At 40.7% G+C, this 27,804-nt stretch overlaps 2 protein-coding genes across 3 annotated transcripts in view; one reads left to right on the top strand and one right to left on the bottom strand.

The window, feature by feature from the left end:
- LOC481472 (T-cell-specific guanine nucleotide triphosphate-binding protein 2-like) overlaps positions 1–27,804 on the top strand; it is a 297,728-nt gene that overhangs the window by 5,064 nt on the left and 264,860 nt on the right.
- On the bottom strand, positions 7,565–26,217 carry LOC481473 (immunity-related GTPase family M protein). Of its 2 annotated transcripts, XM_038551690.1 has the most exons (3): positions 25,804–26,217; positions 20,390–20,448; positions 7,565–9,535 (listed from the first exon to the last, which is right to left on the bottom strand). In XM_038551690.1, exon 3 carries the CDS (start codon positions 9,512–9,514, stop codon positions 8,321–8,323), a length of 1,194 nt encoding a protein of 397 aa, XP_038407618.1. In that variant the 5' UTR covers positions 9,515–9,535; positions 20,390–20,448; positions 25,804–26,217; the 3' UTR covers positions 7,565–8,320. The 2 variants fall into 2 exon arrangements, with proteins under 2 accessions (XP_038407618.1, XP_038407619.1); XM_038551691.1 differs by lacking the exon at positions 20,390–20,448.

The following is a 27,804-nucleotide window of genomic DNA, read 5'->3' as shown; positions in this document are numbered from 1 at the left end:
CACAAACTCCTTTAGTTTTTGTTTGGAAAATTCTTTATCTCTCCTTCTATCCCGAATAATAGGCTTGCTGGATAGAGTATTCTTGGCTGCATAATTTTCCCATTCAGCATACTGAATATAGTCTGCCACTCCCATCTGTCTTGATGAGTTTCTCTCAAGAGATCTACAGCTGGTCTTAATCATCTTCCCTTATAGGTAAAGACTTCTTTTGTCTTGCCTCTTTTAGGATTTTTTCCCTTTTTCCGGATGTGAATATGTGTTTCCTTCTCCAGATTAGGAACATATTCAGCCATTATTTCCTCATATAAATTTTATGCCCCCCTCTCTCTTCTACTACTGAGACCCATATAACACGAATGTTATTACATTTGATGGAGTCACTGAGTCATTTTTGTGTTTCATAATTCTTTCTCTCCTGTTCAGTTTTATTATTTTTCACTATGTTGTCCTCTATATTAGTTATTCATTCCCCTGATTCTTTGAGCCTTTTGTTCATTGTACCAAGCCTATTTACAATGTCATTTATAGCATTCTTCATTTCTGATTGGCCTTTTTTAAAGTCCTTTATCTCCGTGGTAAGGTAATGTTTTCAATTATTTTCTCATGCCCAGTGAGTATGCAAATGATTGTTACTTTAAATTTTCCATCAGGTACGTTACTCATATCTGATTTGCTTAGAACTCTGGCTAAGGACTTCTCTTGTTTTTTTATTTGAAATCAATTCCTCCACCCTAACATCTTCTCTAACAATCTGCCTTCTTTTTCTGTGTTAGAAAAGTCAGTTATGTTTCCTGTTCCTAAAAGTAATGGCTTTATGAAGAATGGGTCATGTAATGCCTGGTGCTCCAAAGAATGACTCTGCAGTTATACTTTGGATGAATCCTACAGGTCAGCAGTCTGCAAAATCTCCTTCTTGCAATTTAAGGTAGTCTCCTTTCTACGTTAGCTGTGAAATTTGTTCTGTTGGTATTTAGATAGATTTCCAGAGTATTTAAGAAGTTTCGATAGTATTCTATTTCTGTTCCTGGGAATAGATGAGCCTAGGGTCCTCCTTATTTCTGCCATCTTACTAGGCTCAAATTTAAAAATTTATTTTTCCTTCTGTAAGATTCCCTGACTTTTGAAGCCTTGTACATCCCCCTACCAATTCTCACATTTATGTTTCCAAGAGATTTTTGTTGTTCTCTGAATGATTGCTATGTATAGCCTCTAAGTTTTGTGGACACAATTGTCAACCAGCTGCTATTTACTGAGAGGATACTATGTGCCAGGCAATGATTTCAGGGTAGGGATGTAATTTCTTATCTCTTTAACACTAATGAGAAGTTTTTTGCCTACTCCCTCATTTGCCTCTGATATCTCTGAGTTGCAACAGCCTTACAGTCTGTGTTACTGCCATCACTGTTAGGGGCTTTAATTAAAGACTGTGATCCTTGTCTGGCCTTTCCTACATGTGCATACAAAGCTATTCCAAATAAATAGTGATACACACACACACACACACACACACACACACACACAGAGATACTCCAGGGGAGAAGACAACAAAAAGACAATGAGGGAAGCTGGGAAGCAGGTGAATGAGTGTCAAAGCATTCAGTTGACCTAAGAAAGCAAAACCCTAAGGTGACAAGGAGGCAGCCCCATTTGTTCCTCTGTGTCCCAGGCAACTGGAGTTACCTGAAGGCTATTCTGAGCTGAATTGTGTCCCTGCTCCTGCCCTAATTCCTTTCATAAATCCTAATCCCCAATACTTACAAAGTAAATATATATGGAGACAAGTCTTCAAAGAGGCAATGAGCTTAAAATGAGACTTTTAGGATGGGCCCTAATCCAATATGACTCCTTATAAGCAGGGGAAAGTGGGACACAGACAAGCAGGCACACAGGGGAAAGGCCATGTGAACAGAGGGAGAAGGTGGCTCTCTGTAAACCCAGGAGAGAGGCCTCAGAAACCACCCTGAAGACACCTTGATCCTAGCCCCAGAGCTGAGAAAATCTTCTGTTGTTGAAGCCACCCAGACTGTGGGACTTTGTTATGGCAGCCTGAGCAGACAAAGCTCTGGCGATAGAAATAATACTGACAAAAGCACCAGTGCCGGTGACTGGAGTTCAGGCTGAGGTGAACCCTTTTGCAAGAGTGAAACTAGCTAGTACTAGCAGTAGGTCTATTCAGGCATACAAGCATTTCTGAAGCTATCTGAGGAATGAGGGAAGGAACTGTGGGTCTTGGTTCTGCTTGGAATGGAAAGGGGGCAGTTGTCATCACTCCATGCCCCCTTAGAGCTGACCTCAGGAAGGAGGCTGCTCTGCCTGAAGCAGGCCTCTGGCCTCACAGACTTGAGAGGACATCTCATGTCAGTCCTTGGGGATGTGTATAGAACAACTGTAAAGGGTCACGTCCCTAAGGGCAGCTGAAGCCCTTGACTGAGTCCAGCCTGCTGTCAGCAGGTGTGCAAGTCTATACCTAGGTGAGCAGGGAAACTGTCCTCTTGTGCTTCCAGAAGTCACAGAAAACAAACAAACAAACAAACAAACAAACAAACATCACTGATGCAGGAGGAGTCGGAGTGTCAAATACCACAATCCTCTAATTGTTTATTTTATGCCTGAGGAATGAGGTCCAGGGTAATGTAACTGTCCTGGTCAGTGGAGGAACTGAGCCAGAGTCTGGTGCTAGAGGAAAGAGAGTAAGAGGCAGCTGCTCTTGGGGTATCCAGGAGGCCTCTAGATTCTGCATTAATTGGCGGATTGATCACTGGGAGGAAATGGAAGGAGAGGCATTGAACATCTGAACTCCCATATCTCCTCCACAGTCAGGCTATCCCTCATTAACTAGGAATCTCTTTAATTAGAACTCCCGGGATACTCTTTAATTCTTTCATTGAAGTATTGTTGAAATACAATGTTGCAATAGTTTCAGGTGTACAACAAAATGAATCCACAATTCTGTATATTCTGTTTTGCTCACCACAAGTGTAGCTACTAGCTGTCACCATACACCACTCCTACAGTCTCATTGACCATATTCCCTACAGCGTACCTTCTATTAGTACTGGGACAGCCTTTACTTGAGAGACACGTTCCTTCCCTGCACAGCAGAGCTTACTTTGGGTAACCTCATTCTAAATTTTTTGCCTACATTTCTACTGTCTGCTTCTTCCCACTGGCCTCTGAGAATAACGAGGGCATGAAACACGTCCATTGGCACCATCTTCCCTAATAAGGAGATGCTGAGGGTCACAGTCACATGCTGGATTATGAAATGAATGCAAATATAGTGGTGGCAAAGGAAGTTCCACCCATCTTGCAACCAGACAGCCTGAATTTCTTAGTCTCCGATTGATGATACTAGAAGCATAATGTCAACATTTGATTTTGTGGGCTTCTTGAGTCATTTAAATTCCTTCTCAGATAGCATAGTCATTTTCTTATCACTGACTTCATGGGACTATTCACTGAATGTTTAAATTTGAAAATGGCACTCAATGTGAAGTGATAGCACGTCTTTTGGGTTGTCACCTTTTTGATCTTCTCAAGTTGGAAGAAGGCAAAAGGCAGAAAGTATCTTCTACAGTCCATGAAACATCAAGTCAGGGAAATCCGCACTCACTGTGCTCCCAGGGGAAGGCCTGGGACATGAACCCAGCCTTGGGCCTCAGGACTCAGAGCACACTCAGGGTCTCAGTGGGCCACTCTGGCTCTGTCACACACTGGACTCCAACCAGTGTTGTGTGGTGATGATGAAGGGATGATGGTAGAGCCTCTGTGAGAGATTGGATGGAGGCCGGCCAGGAGCCTCTTGGGCCCATGCATCCAGGTAGCAGCTCCCCAGGACGGGCCATGGTGCTGGCAGGAAGAAAAGGAGAGTTTTCAAAGTTTCAGTGACAAAGGAATGGGGATCTGGCTCTTTGGAGTCCTCCTCAAACACTGCCAATCAGGGGCAGCCCGGGTGGCTCAGCGGTTTAGCTCCACCTTCATCCCAGGGCGTAATCCTGGAGATCCGGGATCGAGTCCCATGTCCATCGCCTTGCGGGAGGCCTGCTTCTCCCTCTGCCTGTGTCTCTGCCTCTCTCTGTGTGTTAGTGTGTGTCTCTCATAAATAAATAAATAAAATCTTTAAAAAAAAAACACTGCCAATCAAACGGAGAGAAGCTGAGGTACTGAATTGGAATAAAAACCTACTGAGAATAGGGGATCCCTGGGTGGCTCAGAGCTTTAGCACCTGCCTTTGGGCCAGGGCGTGGTCCTGGAGTCCCAGGATCGAGTCCGGCGTCAGGCTCCTGGCATGGAGCCTGCTTCTCCCAATGCCTGTGTCTCTGCCTCTCTCTCTCTCTCTCTTTCTCTCTCTCTCTCCCTCTCTCTCTCCCTCCCTCTCTCTCTATCTATCATGAATATATAAATTAAAAAAATCTTAAAAAAAAAGAAAACCTACTGAGAATCAGTCTGTATCCAGGAAACTGCTCCTACTTTCAAGAGGTTTGTTTTCTAGGGCTGCTATAGCAAAATACCATGGCCTGGGGGGCTTAAACAACAGAAACTTATTTTCTCACTCTTCTGGAGGCTGGAAGTCTTAGATCAAGGCGCCAGTAGGTTTTGCTTCTCCTGAAGCCTCTCTCCTTGGCTTGCAGAGATGGCCACATTCTGCTGTGTCCTCATATGGACTTTCTCTGTGTATGTGCAATCCTGGTGTCTTTTCTCCTTCTTCTAAGGACATCAGCCCTATTTGGATCAGGGTCCCACCTCTCTGACCTCAGCTAATGCTCATTATCCCCTTCAAGAATGTCCTATAAATACAATTATAATGGGGGCTAGGGCCCTAAAACACAAACTTGTGGGTTAGACTTTATTTAGTCCAGCATGAAACCTATGTCTAAAATATTATATTTTGTAGCAGTACTCCTTGTGCGATGTTAGAGCTGGACTAGAGAACGGGTGGGTGTGTCAGACAATCCCAGCACCTGTGGCAAAGTCTGTTCAGAGGAAGACCCAGAAGAATAGCCAGCAGCTCCTCCAGAGCTTAAAGGACATGACTCAGGAAGCTGCTACAGATGCAGATGTGGTCTGATACCATGTAGCCTCCTCCAGAGAGAAATGGGTGGTCACAGGCACCAAGTCACAAGTGGACCCTACATTTGAGATATAAGGGTAGGCAGATCCTTCTCAACTGACCAATTGAGAAGTAATAGAAATACAGAAAATGTCTGAATGATGGGAGATTCCAGGCTGTTTGGTAAGCAGTGCCTTGTCTTTCTATCACGCAATGTGTAAGAATCCATATGCTATGACCCAGAAATTCCACACACTTCTAGAGAAGGTTCTACACAGGTGTACCAGAAACATGTGTAACATGTTTTTAGCAGAACTGTGTTGAAGAGAAAGAAACAACTGTGAAGAACCCCAATCCCAAATTCCATTGGCAGGGAATAGATAGATTGTATATGCTATCTTTGCAAAATGGAAAACACACGTGATAGATATGAATGTAAATGTAAAGCAGCTAACAGAAGATGGCACAGAAAATCATTTCATTTTTCTAAAGCACCCAAGGAAGCAAAACTCAATGATATAATGTCTGAGGAAACACACACCTATGATAATAACTAAAGAAAGCAAAAAGAAAACTTTAAACACAAAATTCAAAGGATCTGTGTGTACATCTGAGAAGAGATGTAGAGAGACAGGATATGGGGTGAAGCTTGTGGGAATATCCAGTGATATAAGTAACATTCCAGTTCCTAATCTGGGAGTTGATTTCACAGGTATCTATATTAACATCTTGCTTTATTCTGTGTGTATGCATGTGTGTAATATCATACGTATCCTATTGTAGCTAGCTGTGAACATTATTACGCTAAGAAAGTATAACAAAGGACAATTGCCAAAGCCAAGGAATGATGTCAGCAGACATTTTCTTCTTCGATAAACTATTTTTTAGAGAAGTTTCAGTATCACAGAAAAATTAAGCAGAAAGTATAGAGGGTTCCCATGTATTCCCTGCCCTCAGACAAGTACAGCTTCCCCACTGTCAACAACTCACACATCGTACAATTCATGAACCCAAATTGATCCATCTCTCTCCCTCCACATCCGCAGTTTACACTGGATTCATCCCTGGTGTTGTGTATTCTATGGGTTTTGACAAAAGTATAGTTTATCCACCATTGATCCACCAGTATCATATCACACAGTGTAATTTCATGGCTCTAAATAGCCTCTGTGCTCCACCAATTTATCCCTCCCTCCTCTGAACCCTTTGGATCCCACTGATCTTTTTCTCATCTCTACAGTTTTGCCTTTTTCTGAATGTTATGCATTTGGACTCGTGCAGTATTTAGCCTTTCCATCCAGATTGGTTTCTCTCACTTGGTAATATGCATTTCAGATTCCTCCATGTCTTTTTCAAACAGCTGTCATTTAAGGAGCCTTCTGAATGCTGACTGGTGAGTAGAAGTGCTCCAGGTCACCAGCTCCTGGTGACACTTCTGAACCCCAGGGATGAGTAGTTCCTATAATTTTCCTACTCAGGTGACCATCCAAGGAATGAGAATGAAATTGGCGTTGGGCTTTTTACTGGCAACATGGCATGCTGGAAGGAAGGAGATCTTCAGAGTTCTAAGAGAAAATAATGCTGTTTCCAGAATCCATAGTCAGTTAAACTGTTTATTATAAGTGATCACAAAATGAAGGCATTAATTCAAAGCACAAAGACTCAGAAGGTTCACCTCTCAGAGAACCCTTTTTTTTCTCTTTTTGTTTGAGAATGGACTCAGTGTAAATGACCAGGGAACAGGGAATCCAAGAAGCACCAGCACCACCGAAGTAATGGACAGATGTGAGTGAGGCTTGTGCTTCAGGCTGGGAAAGCAACTAGTCGAAGTGAGAATAGGGATTAGAGGTTTTCACAGGATACCTTCAACGAGAAATGATTTTTAGCAGTAATGTCATCGTTACTAAGGACAGTCATCTAGAAAAAGGGAATAGCAGATTATCATTTTCGTATGATAAAATCACACTGTGCCACTTCTTCATTCCTTTCTTTCTTTTGTCCAAGATTTCTTTAATCATCTTCTGCTTTCAGTTCCAAAGATTTAATGACCAAAATTTTACACAGTGGTGTAGTTCCAACATGTCCACCAAATTCTGATTAGATTCCTTTCTGTGTGTAATCCTTCTAGGTAAATAAAGTAAGGTCAAGGGGTTGATGGTGAATGATGCAGGAAGGGAGATTTGCTCTTGTGAAGAATCAATGATTCCAAAGTGAGAACCAGATTATGTTACTTTTGGTGTGGAGAGTGAGGTTTCAAATGTCATTGTAAAAAGTCGGTTATAAAAAAAAACAGTTAAAAAATATATATATACACAGTATGGGGAAAACCTAGAACTAAGGTCTGAAGTGATTTCCAATAGGGGAATTTCCTTAGTGTCTCTATAGGCTGGGATAATTGTATAAATAGTAAGATCATTAGAAATGGGTTATTTTCCTCAATGCTGATGACCAAATTTAGTTTCCTTTGACCAACATAGGAAATAATTTGGCAAAGAATACAACATAGCAGGTAACTTTAAGTTGACAAATATTTATTCATAAGACATATTATCTAACAGGTACTACTTCTTATTACAGGCCCACCATGGGCATGTGCATGTGAAGGGCATGAATTCTTGGAAGGTGTGTGTGGGAGGCAGTGTTACTACTTACAATAGTCAGTTTTGCTTATGCATTCAACAGTTTTCCAATCCCAGTAACTGTGGCCATTGTGTCCATTTCCTGTATCCTTTTCTGTATATGTGTTTTGTGCAATTGCTGAGGAAAAGTATTAGGACAGAGCTTTTGCAGGATACCAGACTGATCTTGGCTCTCAGCCTTGGATACTTTTCAAAGAATAGCAGAACACACATTCTCCATCATATTTCCCCAAAAGAAAAATCCCAAAGGATGTTCTCCCCTCTGCATCTGGGCATGTCTTTGTGAGTCCATGGACTGAGAAGTGAGAACTGAAGGGACATGGGAAACCAAGAGGGCTTGGAGAAAGGGTGTTAATGTTAAGTGATAAGGGAATGTCAGAATGAAACTGTCACAGAGTAAATTCTTTCACCTTTGAATCCAGCTTGTTTAATAAGTGACAAGAAGTAGAACATATTTTAGCATTTCCTGGCATGGGTTCAAAATGAACAAGTCAGTTCATTTGCCTTGAGGAACTTGGAACCAATGAAAGTGGAAATAATGAGCTTGACTGAGAATTCAGAAAGGATACAGTGTGAGAGGACCCCAGATGTCCTGACTTCCCTCCAGAAGGAGTCTGATGATGTCAATTCTTCAGATGATGGAGTCTGTCAGGATTTTCTTCACAATGCTTCTGGTGTCCTTGGCAACTATTTCAAGGAAGTGTCTGTGTTTCCACACTCTCAGGTAGTTGATAACAGTATCACCTAAGAACGGGATATAGCTCAGAATCGAATATAAGTAAGATGCTGTTTTACAATTCATGCAAGATAATGCCCAGTCCCCGGTGAGGACAGTGTGCACATCCTGAGACTTCATAATGGCCCTGTACTCCTCCATGGGTTTCCCCATACTCTGGGCCATCTGCTGGAGAGACTTATCATCCACACCAAAGAACAAGTGGTAGGCTATCAGACACTGCCCCAGATCATCTTCATCCTGGATGCCCAGGATGTCCTGGAAAGTCTTTGAGCCTATTTGCTCCTGAAAAGAAGTCACTTTGTCATTAATGATCTTTTCACAGGTGTCAGACAGGTTCTCTAGGGGACCACAGTATCTGATATCAGAAATGTCCCTGTTCAAGGCGTCCCTAAGCTCTGGGAAGTCATGCAATAAGGGCTCAAAGCTGGAGACCAGGAATATGATGGGTTCACACACTCCTACTTTCTGGAGAGTTTCCTGGATATTCTCCCATATATTCTGCAGGACTTGTTCCTCTGGAAGGACACGTGTGCTGAGGTCCCTGTCCAGCTTGGTCCAGACAATGTAGAACCTTTTCCCCTGTCTTTGGATGGCTTTGACAAGCTTCACAAGATTCATGCTGAACTGTTCAGATGCAATGATGATGAAAAGGTCATACTGGCTAAAATGTATCTTCTCCAGATAGTTCTCCAAGCTTTGGGTGCCTGTCCCTGTTCCAGGTAGATCCCATAGTTCCATGTAGGGAAAATGGGAGGAAGAGTAGCAAGTGGGAACCTGGGTGGTCCTTACCACCCCAGTGGGAGCTGAGTCCTTCTCATCATGCCCAATTTCCCGCAGTGCATTGATGAAGGAGGACATGCCATTGCCAGAATCCCCAGTCACTGCAATGCTTACTGGGGCACTGGATACTGTCTCTAGGGTCTCCCTAATCATAGAGACCACCTCTAGCAACTTCCCATCTCCCAATGCCTTTTCAATGTTTGTGGCAGTTGCCTTAGGTAAGACTGTCCATCCCATATTGTATGGAACAATAGATGTGAAGGATGTAGATAACGGGATGTGAAGGGAATGGTTGGGCTGTGTCATGTCTCTGATCAGTGGAGTGACCTGCAGAAATAGGAAAGGCAGGGGAGTTAGGAAGACCAAGTGCACAGGGTGGCAGAGGATCATCAGATTTGTTATACCAAACTGAGGGTATCAGATCCCAACTCACTGCAACAGCACTTAGATTAGAAACAGAAAGCCTTGGGGCACCTGGCTGGCTCAGTTAGTAGAAGGCGAGACTCTTAATCTTGCAGCTATGAGTTTGAGCCCCATGTTGGGTGTGGAGATTAGTTAAAAATAAAACCTTAAAAAAAAAAAAGAAACAGCAAGCGTCTGGAAAACTGTTCAATAGGTTGTCAAAAATTAAACATATTACTCAACCATAGAAAATGAGGAAATTCTATCATTTGTAATGAAATGGATGTACCCTGAAAGTATTGTGCCAAGTAAAATAAACCAGACAGAGAGAGACAAATACTGCATGATCTAACTGATATGTGGGATCTAAAACTAAAATGACATAAATTTATAGAAAAAGAGTCAGGCTCATGGAGAGGCAGAGGCAGAGGGTGAGAGGAGGGTGAATTGGAATAAGTGGTCAAAAAGTACAAAGTTTCAGTTATAAGTGAAGTACTGGGGAAGGGGGAGCTAAGATGGTGGCTTTGTAGAAGGACCCTAAGCTGGCCTCCTCCCTCAAACACAACTGGATCATGGGTGCTGCAGAGAGAAGGCAGTCCTGGTCATGGAGAAAGGCAAGAGAGAAAGGAGAATGCTTCCCCAAAGCCATATGCTAGAAAAATGAGAGGGGCTTATTTTCATGAGTTTTTGCAACCAGTGGGACATGAAGACTGGACTTTTAAAAGTTGATAGGCTTCCCTGGGTTAGAGACCTGAGGGCACTGCCCTATTCCTGGAGAGAAGGCAGGCAGACAACCTGGGGTTAGATGGTGTGATCTGAGGAAGGCCTAAGGCATGTGAAGGAGAGATTGTTCACTCTTCTTGGAGTGCATCTATGAGAGGTAGAGTTCACAGAGATGCCTCTAGGGGACAAAAGAGTGAACAGACCCCATTTTCCTTCCTCACCCCTCAGGATAGATGCAGAGCCACTTGCTCAGAGTGGTTTCTCCCTAACACTGGCTGCATAGTCACCTTGCCCCTGCACACTGTCATGATTGCCCATCTCCAACAAATCTGCCTCCATCAGTCCCTGTGAGAAAAGACCCTCCCCAGAAGACCAGCACAGGCTCCCAGCCACAAAACATCCCTAAAGTTTGGAGTTTTAAATGTCAACAGGGTTGGCTGGGATAGAGCCAAGAGTACACTCTGCTGCTCCTGGAGAGAAGGCAGACAAACAAACCAGAGACAGACAACATAAAAAAAGAAATCTGAAAAACTCCTGGGACACACGGGGGAGATTATTAGCTCCTCTGAGAGTGTTTCCCTGAGAGCAACAAGCAAGGAGACCCCTTCCTTGCAACAGCAACAGCAGACCCTTCCTCCAAAAGAGCTGGCTGGTGCCATTCCCATTCCCCACCCCTCAGCAATAATGATCTTCAGCAAATGGCAATAACGATCTTCAAGAGTGCCCACACTGCTTGCCTAACCTACTTACTCTAAGTCTCACACCAACACACTCTGCTGGTACTGCTGTTCTTGGTCAATTTTGCCTCAGTACCAGTGCAGTGAGTCTCAGAGCACACAGGGCAAACCTGGATACAAGCAAGAAAGACAGAGCTCTTGGCTGCCTCAGGCTGAAGAAACATTCTGGAATGAGAATACCTAAGACTGGGCATGGGGCAAGATGGCGGAGAAGGGGTCCTCAACTCACCTGGCCCCACCAACTTACCTAGCCTTCATACCATCCTGAACACCTACAAATTCGACCTGAGATTTAAAGAGAGAACAGCTGGAATGCTATAGAGAGAAGGGTTTTCACTTCTAGCAAGGTAGGAAGGTGGAAAAAAATAAAAAAGAATCAAGGTGGGGGTGCACCAGGAGGAGCCAAGCTAAAGCTGGCAGTGAGAGCCTCCAGGACAGGAAAACCCCGCCTGAAGAAGCAGGAACTTTAAAAAATCTGCACCGGATTCTTCCGGGATGGAAAAGCACTTAGCAGGGAAATCGGGCAGAATAGCGGGAGGGGCAGTGAAGCTTCCAGTTTCACGGACTCACTAATAGAGGAAGTGCACCCCAGGGAGAGCTCACCACACACCATGGGCCAATCTCGGTAAAGAGCTGGAGCGCCCACTAGGCAGGGCATCTGGGAAAAGCCGGTTGGTTAGGCAGGCGGCTCCAGACAGAAGTGTTGCATCATGATGCCTTCAGGAGCCTCAGGCCCCAGAAGCACGATTCCAGCAGCACAGGGCCTAGATCCCGGGGCGCCAAGCAGACAAAGCCCACAATCCTGCACTTCCCCCGGGACAGGTGGAGGCGGGGAGGGCACAGGACAGTGAAAACTCTCCTGCCGCTGGGCGCCTTGCAAGCTGTGCAGATCAGCACACCTGCACCAACCTGGGGGCATCTAGGCCAGCGTGGACTGGGAGACTGCATTAGTTAACTAGTGGGGAGCTGACTCCAGAGCTGGAAATCAGGCCGCCGGCATTGTTGTTGTTCCTCCTCATTTCACCCTGTGCCTGGGAGAGGCAGGGCCACCAGGGAACACAGGCCTCACGGCTCCCGTAGAGCCCTGCACCAGGCAGGGGATGCGGTATCACCCCCAGGCACAGATACCTGAGAATCAGCACAGCAGACCCTTCCTCCAGAACGCCAGCTGGAAGAACAGGGGAAGAAGAAGTTCTTGACCAAGCAATGCTGGAAAGTTCCAGGGATTTACCATAAATAGAACCAGAGGGTACCCCTCCTTTTTTCTTTCCTTTTTCCAGTACAACTCGTTTTTATATCAGACTACAAATTTCCAATGTTTTTCTCTTTTTCCACCTTAACTACAATATTTTACCACCTCCTCATTTTTAAGTTTCTTCCTTTTAGACTTTCATACTTGTACAATTACAGGTCTTAGATATATTTTCCATGTCTAGATTCTCTTCAAAATACCCAACTTATTTTTGGGAGATATATGAGATGGGTTTTTTTGTTTTCTTTTCTTTTGTGTTTTCCCTTTGTCATTTTGTTCTACAGTGGCAGAAGTTAATACCTTCTAAAACATGACCAGCATGCACCCAGAACCAAGTGGTATACCATACTGGTTCACTCTGTGAGATTATATTCTCTCTTCATTCCCATTTGCCCTCCCCCTCTTTTATCTCATTTATGTTTTGGTAGTCAATGTTGGGGCTTTCTATGAGTATTTCTGGTATATATCAATTTGGGACTCAGCATATTCTAACATACAGAACTTAATATACTCAGAACCAAGAGATTCACCAACTGGGACCCCTCAGGTGGACTACATTCTCCCTCCACTACAATGTTGTCACCACCACCATCTCCCAATCCCTCCCTTTTTTTCTTCTCCTTTTTTTTCCTCTTTACTTTTTTCTCTTCCTTTTTTTCTTTTCATTTTTCTTCCTCTTTGGGATTCTTGGCCTTTTAATTTTTACTACTTTGTTTTAAAATTTGTTTTTCACTTCAGTGGTCCATTTGTTTTATTTCATTATGATCTTTCTTTGCAATATCTGGTCTCTGACCTCGTCAGTATCATCTAGGGTGAAATTTACTGAGGTTGTGGAGGATATTCTTGACTCAGCCCACTCATACAGCCACTGTGCACTACACAAAATGACTAGAAGGAAGAACTCACCACAAAAGAAAGAAGCAGAAACAGTACTCTCTGCCACAGAGTTAGAGAATATGGATTGCAATTAGATGTCAGAAAGCCAATTCAGAAGCACAATTACAAAGCTACTGGTGGCTCTAGAAAAAAGCATAAAGGATTCAAGAGACCTCATGACTGTAGAATTTAGATCTAATCAGCCCAAAATTTAAAAAACAATTAAATTAGACGCAATCCAAACTGGAGGTCCTAAAAATGAGGGCTAATGAGGTAGAAGAAAGAGTGAGTGACATAGAAGACAAGTTGATATCAAGGAAGGAAGCTGAGGAAAAAAGAGAAAAACAGTTAAAAGACCCTGAGGAAAGGTTAAGGAAAATAAATGATAGCCTCAGAAGAAAAAAATCTACATATAATTGGGGTTCCAGAGAGCGCTGCATGGGAGAGAGGGCCAGAAAGCATATTTGAACAAATCAGACTGAGCACCTCCCTAATTTAGAGAAAGAAACAGGCATTCAGATCCACGAAATAGAGAGGTCCCGCCTCAAAATCAATAAAAACCATTCAACCTCATGACATTTAATAGTGAAACTTGCAAATTCCAAAGATAAAGAGAAAATCCTCAAAGCAGAAAGAGACAAGAGATTCTTAACTTATATGGGGAGAAATATCATATTAACAGAAGATCTCTACACAGACACCTGGCAGGCCAGAAAGGGCTGGAAGGATATATTCAAGGTACTAAATGAGAAGAATATGCAGCCACAAATACTACATCCAGAAAGGCTCTCATTCAGAATAGAAGGAGAGATAAAGAGCTTCCAAGATAGGCAGAAACTGAAAGAATATATGACCACCAAACCAGATCTGCAAGAAATAATATGGGGGACCCTGGAAAAGAAAGAGGAAGCGCAAAGAAATAATCCAGAAAAACAGGGACTGAGTAGTATTACGATGACACTAAATTCATATCTTTCAATAGTTACTCTGAACTTGAATGGGATAAATGATCCCATCAAAAGAAGCAGGGATTTGGACTGGATAAAAAAAGCAAGACCCATCTATTGGTTGTCTACATTTTAGACCTAAGGACACTACAGCATGAAAATGAAAGGTTGGAGAACCATTTACCATTCAAATGGTCCTCAAAAGAAAGCTGGGGTAGCCATCCTCATATCAGATAAAGTTGATCCCAAAGACTGTAGTAAGAGATGAACAGGGGCACTATATCATACTTAAAGGATCTATCCAACAAGAAGACCTAACAATCATGAATATTCATGCCCCTAATATGGGAGCTGCCAAGTATATCAATTAATAACCAAAGTAAAGACATATTTTAATAATAATACACTAATAGTAGGAGACTTCAACACGGCACTTTCTGCAAATGACAGATCTTCTAAGCACAACAGCACCAAGGAAACAAGGGCCTTGAATGATACACTGGACCAGATGGATTTCACAGTTATATACAGAACTTTGCATCCAACACAACTGAATACACATTCTTCTCAAGTGCACATGAAACTTTGTTCAAAATAAATGACATATTGGGTCACAAATCAGGTCTCAACTGATACCAGAAGATTGGGATTCTCTCCGTGTATTTTCTGACCACAGTGCTTTGAAAATAGAACTCAATCACAAAAAGAAATTTGAAATACACTCAAACACGTGGAGGTTAAAGAGCATCCCACTGAAAGATGACTCTGTCATCTTTGGGATACAGCAAAAGCAGTCCTAAGAGGGAAATACAAGCCTCCCTCAACAAAATGGAAAAAAACTCAAATATACAAGCTAACCTCGCACCCAAAGGAAATGGAGAAAGAACAGCAAATAAAACCTACACCACACAGAGGAAGAGAGTTAATAATGATTCAAGCAGAACTCAATGAAATAGAGACCAGAGGAATAGCAGAACAGATCAACAAAACCAGGAGTTGGTTATTTGAAAGAATTAATAAGATAGATAAACCATTAGCCAGCCTTATTAAAAACAAAAGAGAAGACTCAAATTAATAAAAGCATGAATGAGAAAGGAAAGATCACAACTTAACCAAGGAAATACAAATGATTTTAAAAAAATATTATGAGCATGCTATATACCAATAAATTAGGCAATCTAGAAGAAATGGATGCATTTCTGGAAAACCACAAATTACCAAAACTGGAACAGGAAGAAGTAGAAAACCTGAACAGGCCGATAACCAGGGAGGAAATTGAAGCAGTCATCAAAAACCTCCCAAGACACAAAGTCCAGAGCCAGATGGCTTCCCAGGGGAATTCTATCAAACTTTTTAAAAAAGATTTTATTTATTTATTCATGAGAGATACACACAGAGAGAGGCAGAGACACAGGCAGAGGGAGAGGCAGCCTCCATGCAGGGAGGGACTCAATCCCGGGTCTCCAGGATCATGGCCTGGGCTGAGGGTGGCGCTAAACCGCTAAGGGACCCAGGCTGCCATCTATCAAACTTGTAAAAAAGAAACAATACCTATTCTACTAAAACTGCCCAAAAGATAGAAGGGGCAGGAATACTTCCAAACCCGTTTTATGAGGCCAGCATCACCTTGATTCCAAAACCAGACAAAGACCCCACCAAAAAGGAGACCAATATCCCTGATGAACACAAGTGCAAAAATTCTCAACAAGATACTAGCCAATAGGATCAACAGTACTTTAAAAAGATTATTCACCATGACCACGTGGGATTTGTCCCTAGGATGCAAGTGTTGGTTCAACACTCGTAAAACAATCAACGTGATAGATCACATCAACAAGAGAAGAAAAACAGCCATATGATCCTCTCAATAGATGTAGAGAATGCATCTATTTGACAAAATACAGCATCCATTCCTGATCAAAACTCTTCAGAGTGTAGGGATAAGGAGAACATTCCTCAACATCTTAAACGCTATCTATGAAAAGCCTACAGCAAATATCATTCTCAACGGGGAAACACTGAAAGCATTTCCCCTAAGATCCAGAACACAACAGGATGTCCACTCTCACCACTGCTATTCAACATAGTACTAGAAGTCCTAGATTCAGAAGTCAGACAACAAAAAGAAATAAAAGGCATTCAAATTGGCAAAGAAGTCAAACTCTCCCTCTTTGCAGATTACATGATACTGTACGTAGAAAACCCAAAGGATTCCACCCCAAGATTGCTAGAACCCATACAACAATTCAGCAATGTGGTAGGATACAAAATCAATGCCCAGAAGTCAGTGGCATTTCTATACACTAACAATGAGACTGAAGAAAGAGAAATTAAGGAGTCAATCCCATTTACATTTGCATGCAAAAGCATAAGTTACCTAGGAATGAACCTACCCAAAGATATACAGGATCTATACCCCAAAAACTACAGAACACTTCTGAAAGAAATTGAGGAAGACACAAAGAGATGGAAAAATATCCCATGTTCATGGATTGGAAGAATAAACATCGTGAAAATGTGTATGCTATCCAGGGCAATTTATGCGTTCAGTCTAATCCCTATCAAAATACCATGGACTTTCTTCAAAGAGTTGGAACAAATCATCTTAAAATTTGTGTGGAATCAGAAAAGACCCCAAATAGCCAGGGAAATATTGAAAAAGGAAACCAGAGCCAGGGGCATCACAATGTCGGATTTCAAGTTCTACTACAAAGCTGTGATCATCAAGACAGTGTGGTCCTGGCACAAAAGCAGACACAGAAATCAATGGAACAGAATAGAGAACCCAGAAATGGACCTCAACTCTCTAGTCTACTAATGTTTGACAAAGCAGGAATTATTCCACTGGAAAAAAGGACAGTCTCTTCAGTAAATGGTGCTGTGAAAATTGGACAGCCACGAGCACAAGAATGAAACTGTGCCATTCTCTTGCACCTTACACAAAGATAAAGTCAAAATGGATGAAAGATCTAAATGTGAGACAAAAAGCCATCAAAATCCTAGAGAAGAACACAGGCAACACCCTTTTTTGAACTTGTCCACAGAAATTTCTTGCAAGAGACATTTATGAAGGCAAGGGAAACAAAAGCCAAAATGAACTATTGGAGCTTCATCAAGATAAAAAGCTTCTGCACAGCAAAATAAACAGTCAATAAAACTAAAAGAAAACCTACAGAATGGGAGAAGATATTTGCAATAACATATCAGATAAAGGGCTGGTATCCAAGATCTATAAAGAACTTATTAAACTCAACAGCAAAGAAACAAACAATCCAATCATGAAATGGGCAAAAGACATGAACAGAAATCTCACAGAGGAAGACATAGACATGGCCAACAAGCACATGAGAAAATGCTCCGCATCACTGGCCATCAGGGAAATACAAATCAAAACCACAATGAGATACCACCTCACACCAGTAAGAAGGGGGAAAATTAACAAGATAGGAAACAACAAATGTTGGAGAGGATGTGGAGAAAGGGGAACACTCTTGCATGGTTGGTGGGAATGTGAACTGGTGCAGCCACTATGGAAAACTGTGTGGAGGTTCCTCAAGGAGCTAAAACTAGAGCCCCCCTACTGCCCCAGCAGTTGCTGTACTGGGGATTTGCCCCAAAGATACAGATGCAGTGAAAAGCTGAGACATCTGCACAGACTGCAAGGCTGTTGCAACTCAGAGATATCAGAGGCAAATGAGGGAGTAGGCAAAAAGCTTCTCATTAGTGTTAGAGAGATAAGAAATTATATCCCTACCCTGAAATCATTGCCTGGCACATAGTATCCTCTCAGTAAATAGCAGCTGGTTGACAATTTTGTTCACAAAACTTAGAGGCTATACATAGCAATCATTCAGAGAACAACAACAACAAAAAATCTTGGAAAAATAAAATGTGAGAATTGGTGGGAAAAACAGTACAAGTTTTGGAAAATAAGGGAACTCCCTAGAATAAATATAAAGCTTAAAAAATATGACATTTCCCAGGCCTGCCAGGCAGGTCCAGGTTGAGCTTTCATAACATCCTCTTCGTGAATAATATCACACTTATGGGACAATCTCTTCCCTTCACTCTAGGGCCACAAAGTATGGTTTCCCTACACCATTCTGAGCTCTAGCCCACTCCTCTTTTTTTCCAATGAAGATGTTTGGGGAGCAACAGCTGTTGGTTCTTATTCTCTATTGAAGGACTTTTGATTCTAAGACCTTGAGTTCATGGGACTTAGTGTCTCTCTTTTTTCTCCTTAACCTGGACCAGTAGGAGGAAGTCCTTGAACCTCAGAGGACTCTTCCAGTTATAAACTGGTAGTGGATAGTAACTTTCTAATCTTCACATGACCTTACCATCTACAGCCTACTTAGTATCTACAGTTACTTAAATAACCTATTTCTGCAAAACAAACTACTCAAAACTTGGTTAAAACAAGGAACAGGCCACTACATCCTATAATTCTGTGGGTCAGTAACTCAAACAGGGCTGAGCTGCTCCAGGCAGCATCAATGGCAGTCACTGCATGATGTTTAGTTGCAAATAAGTGGTATAGAAGGTCCAGGATCGCTTCACTCATGTTTATGGGGCCCAGGCTGGCATGGCTGGAAGGCAAACTCTGCCAGCACTGCCAGCTAAGATACCTATTTGTGGCCTCTCCAAATCCTCTCACGTGGCAGAGCACAGCTCTCAGAAACACTACGTGGGCGATCCATATGGAAGCTGCAAGGCTTTCACCCCCAACCTCAGAATTCCCAGAATATCATTGATAACACAAGTCACTATAATAAGGCCAGTTTCAAGGTAATGAAGGAGAGTATGCAAGAAGCCATATCAATTCAACTGAAATTTGGATAGGGTAGTGTTTTGCTCCCCCTGGGAGATCCTAATAGGGTAGATAGGGTCTGATGCAGCTAATAAATTTTGCTATTTTGGAAATTAAAAATATATTCCACAGTCTTACAATGCAGACATCAAGACATATCTGATTACAGAAGAAAATGATTTATATACTGTGTTTTTAAATATATATGCTATAAATACATTTCTGATTTTTCATTGTACAGCTCAAAGCTCAGGCTAAGATTTAAGGAGTTTTCTGATTACAGAATTTATATAGCAGTAATTATAATAAGCTTAGGAGGTCACTCAATGGTCTTAACACAAAGCTTGGAAGAAAATGAAATTTTCTATCATGCACCAATTATTACTTCCATTAAACTATTAAAAATTATCCAAAACTTGAATTAATGCAAAAACATAATTACATGTGCTTTCACTGTCCTGGTAGAGTCATCCAAATTGTGAACATCACTTTGCACAGTTAATTAGGGACTTGACATTTAATGATTCAGTGAAATTGATAAACGACGATAAAAACTGATAGGGAGGGGCACCTGGTTGGCTCAATCAGTTAAATGTCCGCTTTCAGGTCAGGTCATGATCTCAGGGTCCTGGGATGAAGCCCTGCTAAGCAGGGAGCCTGCTTCTCTCTCTTCCTAGCCCCCTTATGCTCTCTCTCACTACCTCAAAAATACTTATAGGGAATTAATTTACTTTACACCCAATGAAAATCCCTAATTCCTGATTTCAAATTCTATTACAAAACTGTAGTAATCAAAACAGTATGGTAGTGACACAAAAATAGATACACAGATCAGTAGAACAGAATAGAAAGCCCAGAAACAAACTCACAATTATATGGTCAATTAGTATTATAAAAGCAGGAAAGAATATCCAATGGAAAAAGGCAGCCTCGTCAACAAATGCTATTCAGAAAACTGGACAGCAACATGCAGAAGAATGAATGTGGACTACTTTCTTATGCCATACACAAAAATAAACTAAAAATGCATTAAGGACCTAAGTGTGCAATGTTAAACCATAAAACCTGTAAAAGAAGACATAGGCAGTAATGTCTGACATCAGCCATAACAATATTATTACATATACAACTTCTGAGGTAAAAGGGAAAAAAAAGCAAAAATAAAATATTGGGACTTCATCCAAATAAAAAGCTTCTCACAGCAAAGGAAACAATCAACAAAACTAAAAGACAACCTACTAAATGGGAAATGATACTAGAAAATGATATTTCCAATAAAAGGTTAGTATCCAAAATACATAAAGAACTTATAAAACTCAACACTCCAAAAACAAATAATCAATTCATGAATGGGCAGAAGATATGAATTGATATTTCTCCAGGAAGACATACAGTGTCCAACAGATACATGAAAATATATTCATTATCACTTACCAGCAGGGAAATGCAAATGAAAATCACAATGAGTTATCTCCTCACAGCTGACAGAATGGCTAAAATAAAAAACACAAGAAACAACAGGTGTTGGTGAAGATGTGGAGAAAAAAGCACTGTTAGTGGGAATGCAAACTGGTGCAGCCACTGTAGAAAACAGTATGGAGTTTCCTCAAAAAGTTAAAAGTAGAACTACCCTACAATCCAGTAATTTGACTACTGGGTGTTTACCCAAAGAAATACACGAAGATTAATTTAAAAAGATATGTGTCCACCTATGTTTATAGCAGTATTATTCACAACAGCCAAATTATGGAAACAGCCCAAATGTCTGTTGATAGATGAAGGAGTAAAGAAGATATGTATATGTATATGTATATATGTTAGAAGAAATATATATGTATATATATGTATGTATATATATTCTTTAAAAATAACAAAATCTTGCTATTTGCTATGATATGGATAGAACTGAGACTATAATGTTAAGGGAAATAAGTCAGTTAGTGATAGACAAATATATGATTTCACTCATATGTGGAATTTTAGAAACAAAACAAATTAACAAAGGGAATAAAAAAGAGAAATAAACAAAACAAGGAACAGACTCTTAACTATAGAGAACAACTAATGGATATACCAGAGGGGAGGTGGGTCAGGAAAAGGTGAAATAGGTGAAGGGGATTAAGAGTACTTCATTCCCTTATCATGATGAGCACTGAGTAATTAAGAAGTGTTAAATCATATCATACACCTGAAACTAATATAACACTGCATGTTAACTGTACTGGAGTTAAAATAAAAAACAGTAGAAATTAATAAAATAAAAATAAAAAGTAGCTTGGGAGAATAATTGATTACTCATTTTATGAGTAATCTAAACACAATTTTTAAAAACTATTAAATTAAATATACGTAAATTAAATTTTTAAAAATTTGAAGTTAATTTGAAATAATTTCCAAAAGCCTTTTAATAAACTAAAACTTTAAAGTTTCACTGAATTAGAATCAGTAGTGATTTAAGTTAAATTCAGTAAATATTTAGATCATTTACAAATAAAATAAAATAATGAAATATTAATTGCTAATCATGTTTACCTAATTTTGGCTTATTCCTGAGAAACTAAAGATAAATGCAGGTCTGTTGGCAAACTTTCTTGGTATGCTATATTGATAGTTGTACTATAAAAAGACATGTTTCTAGAAGTTATGACGTGTATTTGTAAATTTGCCAATCTAAAGAACACTAATCTAACAGAGCGTTTACTCTTGCTTACTACTTAATTTTCCCTAGAAATTAAAGTTTCTAAGGGTTAGGAACTCTAATTAATGTATGTGGTCAAAGCAACTAAAAATAGAAAAAAGAAACATCTTTGAATGAAAGTAAAGTTGGGCATGCGCTTTTGGTTAAAAAAAAATGAAATCGGGACACCTGGCTTTTAGTCCAAAGAGAATGAGACTCTTGATCTCAGGGTCATGAGTTTAAGCCCCATGTTGGGTATGGAGCCTACTTTAAAAACAAAAACAAAAAAACAAAAAGTGTTGCTTTTTGTTAAAAAATATACATGACCCAGAGATGTACTTTTTTCTTTAGGCAAAAGAAAGTTGTACAAAAATTGTGAAAAAGGAATCCTTAGAAAGGAATTTTATTTATGATCAGGACTGACTAACATTTGAATGAATACATTTAATGCAAATATAAACTGGTGCAAAATAGAATTTCATTTCCTATTTGTTAAAAGGACAAATTTTGTCTGCTTTTCTAACATTTGATCTACTTTTAGTAACAGGTGGTAAAATTTCTCTTACCATTTAAGAGATCTTCCTAGAAAACAAAAATCCTGGGACTCCTGGGTGGTTGAGCAATCGAGCGTCTGTCTTTGGCTCAGGGTGTGATCCCAGAGTTCTGGGATCGAGTCCCACATCAGGCTCCCTGCAAGGCACCTACTTCTCCCTCTCCTTATGTCTCTGCATCTCTCTCTGTGTCTCTCATGAATAAACAAATAAAATCTTTTTAAAAAAAGAAAACAAAAATCCTGTCTTTTATGTTGTATTTGTATAGGTATGTAAGTGTTCCGGAATTATGTGAAATTCTTGGAAATTTGATATGTCCTAGTATAATGTTATCACTTGTAATTACTCTCCTACCTTCTGCAATTGCTGTCATCAAAACTGAGGCTCACACTGAAAGAACTACCCCCAAGAATATCAGGAAAATGCTCCAGCTGACATTCACGCAAAGGCAGCCCCCAAAAGAATCTATAAAGATTGTGGCACATGTGGATAATATCCATTCCACTACTGCAAAACGGATTCCTCATTGCGAGATATTCGTCATTCTGATGTCAGGGTAACAGGGCAACACTGCTTCTGACCCAGAGAAAAAAAGATGGGTAACCAATGGCTGTAAGTTGAACAAACAGGCACTTAGGAAATATAAGACAGCTACTTAATTCTTCTTGTCTCCCTGTCAAACCCCATTTTTTTTCAACCCATCACCCACGTTAGTTCATTTAAGATAACTAAAACTATGACTAGACATTTGAGAGGAGATTTGTATAAAATTGTGAAAACAGTCTACCAGCAATTTCTGACTTGTCGGGCTCATTATCCTGAAAAAATTACTTTAACCCCCAGAGGCTTCACCCTGCCTCTTTTTGGGACTTTTGAATACCCACTCCTCGTCTTTATTCAATTGCCACCACGTATGTGTTATCAATATGTTCTATTTATATATGTGTGGTTCCCAATTAGTTGAAGCTTTCTCCTGCTGAAAGGCTGATACCCTCGTGGTAGCAAAGGAATTGTTAAATTGTGTTTCCCACGAAGCTTATATATACCTTCCACAATCTTCAGTAAATTGACAGCGGTTTCATTGAACAAATCTTACGAGCCTAAACAAACACCTTGCAAACTTCTTGGAAGTTTGGCCCTATCACCTTCAATCATCAGGCAAGCTTGAGAGATCTAATGCAACCCTTAAACTTAAATTTTTTAAACTAGCCAAAAACACATGACTTCCCTGCCCCTAAGGTATTGCCTTTGGACTTGTTGAATGTTTGCATTACTCTGTTTGGGTAATGTAAACTCACTTCACACAACATAGTCACTGGAAGACTAATGTCATTGATATACAACTTTCTGCTGATCCCTTGTTGTCTCGTGCTAGCATGACCAACTATAGCAAAGTCTCTAATGTTTTTCACCGAAGCCTGTGATCAACAGGTTAAAGAAGTCTTCCCAGATTCCAATTCAAAGGATCCTGTTTGTCATAGTCAAGAGCCTGGTGACTCCATATTCTGGAACTGTCATCAGAAGAACACAGCATTTGAACCCCATTGACGAAGATCTTACCAAGTGCTGCCAACCCCTGACATTGTTACAAAACTAGAAGGTATTGAGTCTTGGGTACTCATCTCACAGCTAAAGAAGGCTTTACCTGACATCTGGTCCTATACAGATGCTAGAGACTTCTAAATCAAATTGATGCAGAAGCTAAGTAACTTGACATTGAGGCAGACTGCTTTCACCAAAGACAACAGATAAAGTCTTCATAATTTAACTAATGTGAAACCCTTTCTCCTTTTCTTTTCCTGTACTCTGGGATAGTCCTGGAAATATAATGCCTTCAGCTGTACATCTGAACCCATTGCTCAGAAAAAGGAGTTAAACTCCAGAATTTAAAAGAACCTTTTATTTTAGGCTAAGAGAAAATCTAATCTTGTCCCTAATATATATATAATATATATATATATAATAAGCAATATATATATAATAATATATATATAATAATAATATATATATATATACAATATATATAATAAACAAATTAAGAGATCTCACTGGTTGAATCCCCTTCATTTACATAAATGAATGAAAATAGACCAACCGTGGTCCATTCAGGATTCAGAATTTGCTTCCCTTGCAGAGCCACTACTTCCCGAGTTAAGAGTAAATGTACATGACTGTTTAATCCAGAACCTTTCGTAACCTAAAAGATATTGCAGAATCCATTCCTAAAACAATAGATGCCCAACAAACATGCTTAGAGTCTCTGGCCAAAGATTGTCTTGACAATAAAACAGGCTCCGATTATCTTTTAGCTTAGCAAGAGCTGTCTATACTGTGACCAACCTTACCAGGTGCATCCAGATTAACACTTCGGGGGAAGTTGAAATACGACTACATAAAATCACTGAGCAAGCCACTTAGTTTAAAAAGAGGACTCCTTCAATGGGGTCTTTCTTTGACTTATTTGATTTTGAGGACTTGAGTCTTGGGAATCCTGGCTCCAAAGTGCACTCTAATCATTGAAAATTATCCTGTTTTTAAAAATCATAATAATCCACTAGGTGCATTGTATGCTCTTAAAAGTTTTAAATGTGTTTTCACAGATGCTAACCATCAAGTAATTAATCTCCCTGAGACTGGAACATCATAAAAAGAATGTAGAGGATGGCTGATACCCAAGTTGTGAACCCGAAGTCATCACCTGTGAATATCAGAGAGATTAAGCAAAAACATTATGGAATGTGAATACCATGCAAATGATAAAAAAAAAAAAAGCTGTGAGAACCATTGAAGAGTAGCTGAAAGTGGCATCAGTATCCTATGTTTTAATCATATCTCTGAGTTAAGCTGAGAGTCTGATCAAAGTAGGGGAATTGTGAAAAAGAAGGACCATGGGGCCACAGGGTCACAGGGCCTTAGGAGCCACTTAAGTTAAGGCCTCGACTCAGTAAACCAAGACCTAATACCTAATCTAACTACGGATTCACTCCTCCAGGAATGTATACTTTAATCAGCCAATGTAAGAATTGCCTAATCAGCACTGGATTTGCAGATAGACCCATTTCCTTCTCTTTAGGAGAGTGATCTTGAGTAAAACAATGCACCCTGTGCTAATGATATTTCTTTCTCTCTTCTTCTCTACCTTAAAAACATTTCATTTCCTATAGAACAATGAAGCACCTTTCTGTTTGCTATATAGGATGTTTCCTAATTCATGAACCATTAAATTTAAAAAATCAGTCCTTTAAAATCTTTAGTTGAATTTTGTTCTTTAACAGATAATATATACATTGTCTCCACAGGGAAAGGTATTTAGGCATGAGATGGAGGATGTCTGATGGCAGAAGCTCTTGGAGAAAAGCCCCTATGCACTGAGAGCCCTGACATTCACATGATCCTTCTGCAGTTCACAGGAGTAAAGCCTGTTCTCAAACTGCTCTCTGAAAATGTCTCATTAGTTAAATTTTCTAACTGGCTTACTGTCACCCACCGGACATCCTGCCCTCAGCCTCTCAAGTGCACAACACCAAAAATCAAGCATTGGGGCCCTTCCACCCTTCCACCTACAGATCTATAATATTATGTTTATATCTGTACTCTATCCAAAGTGATTTCTTGTTTACCAGCTCCTGAAAGAAAAGAGACTTCTGGTGTCAGAGTTGAGCTCTGAATGTGTCCCCTGGCAGGGCAGAAAATGCAGAGCCTGGATGAAGTGCTCCCTGCAGCCCAAGGCAGAAACACTCTTCTGCACAGACTGGCCTCGCACTGGAACAGGTCCTGTGTGCTGGTGTGGTCACTCTGCAGAGATAAAAGAGCTGTCACTTGCAATGTCTAAACTGTGTGTGAGGAGCTGGCGGGATTTAAATAATCTCTGGCCTCTGTTCCACCCTCACAGGAATTTGGCCAATAGTAAAGAGGCAGCCAGCACATTGTAGAGCCCTGCATTTCCAGGAACAGAAAGTGAAAGGAAAGTTCTGAGGGCTCCTTTTCTGAGAAACACAGGCATTGCCAGGAAGTGAAACTGAAAGGCACCATGGACAGTGATTTTGTGTGTTTTTGAAATCATGAGTGAGAGGAGGGCACAGGATTCCAGGCAGGAGGCTTCTCAGTGACCCCCAAGAGGACACTCTAACCAGGCCCCAGGCTCCAGGCCAGGCAGAATCTGAATCTGGAATCAGAGAACACAGGCTGAGTCCTGGAAAATGACTCTCATGTCCCCCCTGTTAACCTGGGACAGCCCAAACTCCCTGGGGGTGAAGTCTAATAAAGAGTGTATCTAGTCCTTGTCCCTGGTTCCTGGCACAGAGCTTCAGAAACCCTGGGAATTTCCTGAGTGAAAGGAGTTGACTTTATTATGCTAATGAAGTGATTCCAGGTGGGATCCTAGGTAGCAGCTTCAGGTCAGTGGCTGGCCAGAAAGACCAACCATGTTATAGAGGATGGGGGCTTCGGGTCAGCTGGACCTCTGGGGAGAAGGCAGGTGGAGATTGAGATCAATTAAGTAGCCAAAGATTTGACCAGTCCTGTCTATGTAATGAAACCTCAACCTCAATCAAAATCTTGGTTACCAATGCTCAAGTGGTCTTCTTGGTTGATGTTTGCATTGATGTTCTGGGAGGCTGATGTGCCCTGATTCCCTAGGGAGAGGCATGGAAGCTGTGTACTCTCTCTCACATCTCACCCATCATGTATCCTTTTTAATAAAACTGTAGTAGTATATAAAAAACCTTTTCTGACTTCTGTGAATCATTCTAAAACCATTATGAAGCCTTAAGGAGTTATAGGAACCCTCAAATTCGTAGACAGTCAATTGGAGGTCCCAGTGACCTGGGAATCCCAAGTGCAATTGGTATCTGAAGGGACAGTAGTCTTCTCAAGTACTGGAACCTTAAACCCAGCGAATCTTTGCTAACTCTGGGTGACTAGTACAGGAATTAATAGATAGATATACCTAGTTGGGTTGGAAACAATACAGAATAGACCTGTGTCATTGGCAGCCATATTCTGGCTTTTTTTTTTCACTTATTTTTTGAATAGAAATCCACTATATTGTCTACAATTTAAGAGGTATAAGATGTATACAATAATATGTCCCTCCACACACAATGGGCACTCGAGTGCCTGTACCAGAGGGACTGTGTCATCCTTACAGGTCCATTTTTGAACATGAACAAATATGCACATCTATTTTCTCCTTTTTACTAAAATGGCAGCATTCCTATACAATGTCCTATACCCTGGGTTTTTCTTTTGCTATTTGGTAATTGTTCTCCATGAGCACACACAAAGCTCCTGTTAAAAATATTTTTATTAATCTCTTTGTAAACAAACATCTGTTTTACTGAGAAGTATTTGAAGAAATAAGATCTATGTGAACTATAGTTCAAAAAAGCTGTCACTTTGGGGCACCTGGGTGGCTCAGTTGGTTAAGCATCTGCCTTTGGTCATGATCTCAGGGTCCAGGATGGAGCCCAACATTGGCTTCCCTGCTCACCAGGGAGTCTGCTTCTCCGTCTCCCTCTGCCCCCCACTTGTGCTTGCTCTCTTTCTCTCTAGTGCTCTCTCTCAGATAAATAAATAAAATCTAAAAGCAAAAAACAAAAACAAAAAAACAGAACTGTCTT

This window comes from Canis lupus, chromosome 11 (assembly GCF_011100685.1).
Source record: "Canis lupus familiaris isolate Mischka breed German Shepherd chromosome 11, alternate assembly UU_Cfam_GSD_1.0, whole genome shotgun sequence".
Lineage (NCBI taxonomy): Eukaryota > Metazoa > Chordata > Mammalia > Carnivora > Canidae > Canis > Canis lupus.
The sequence above is the reverse complement of the archived record's forward strand: the minus strand, read 5'-3'. Positions and strand labels throughout refer to the sequence as shown.

What these genes read in the sequence shown, in the direction of transcription:
- LOC481473 (XM_038551690.1), bottom strand. Translation starts at nt 9,514, where the DNA reads ATGACACAGCCCAACCATTCCCTTCACATCCCGTTATCTACATCCTTC.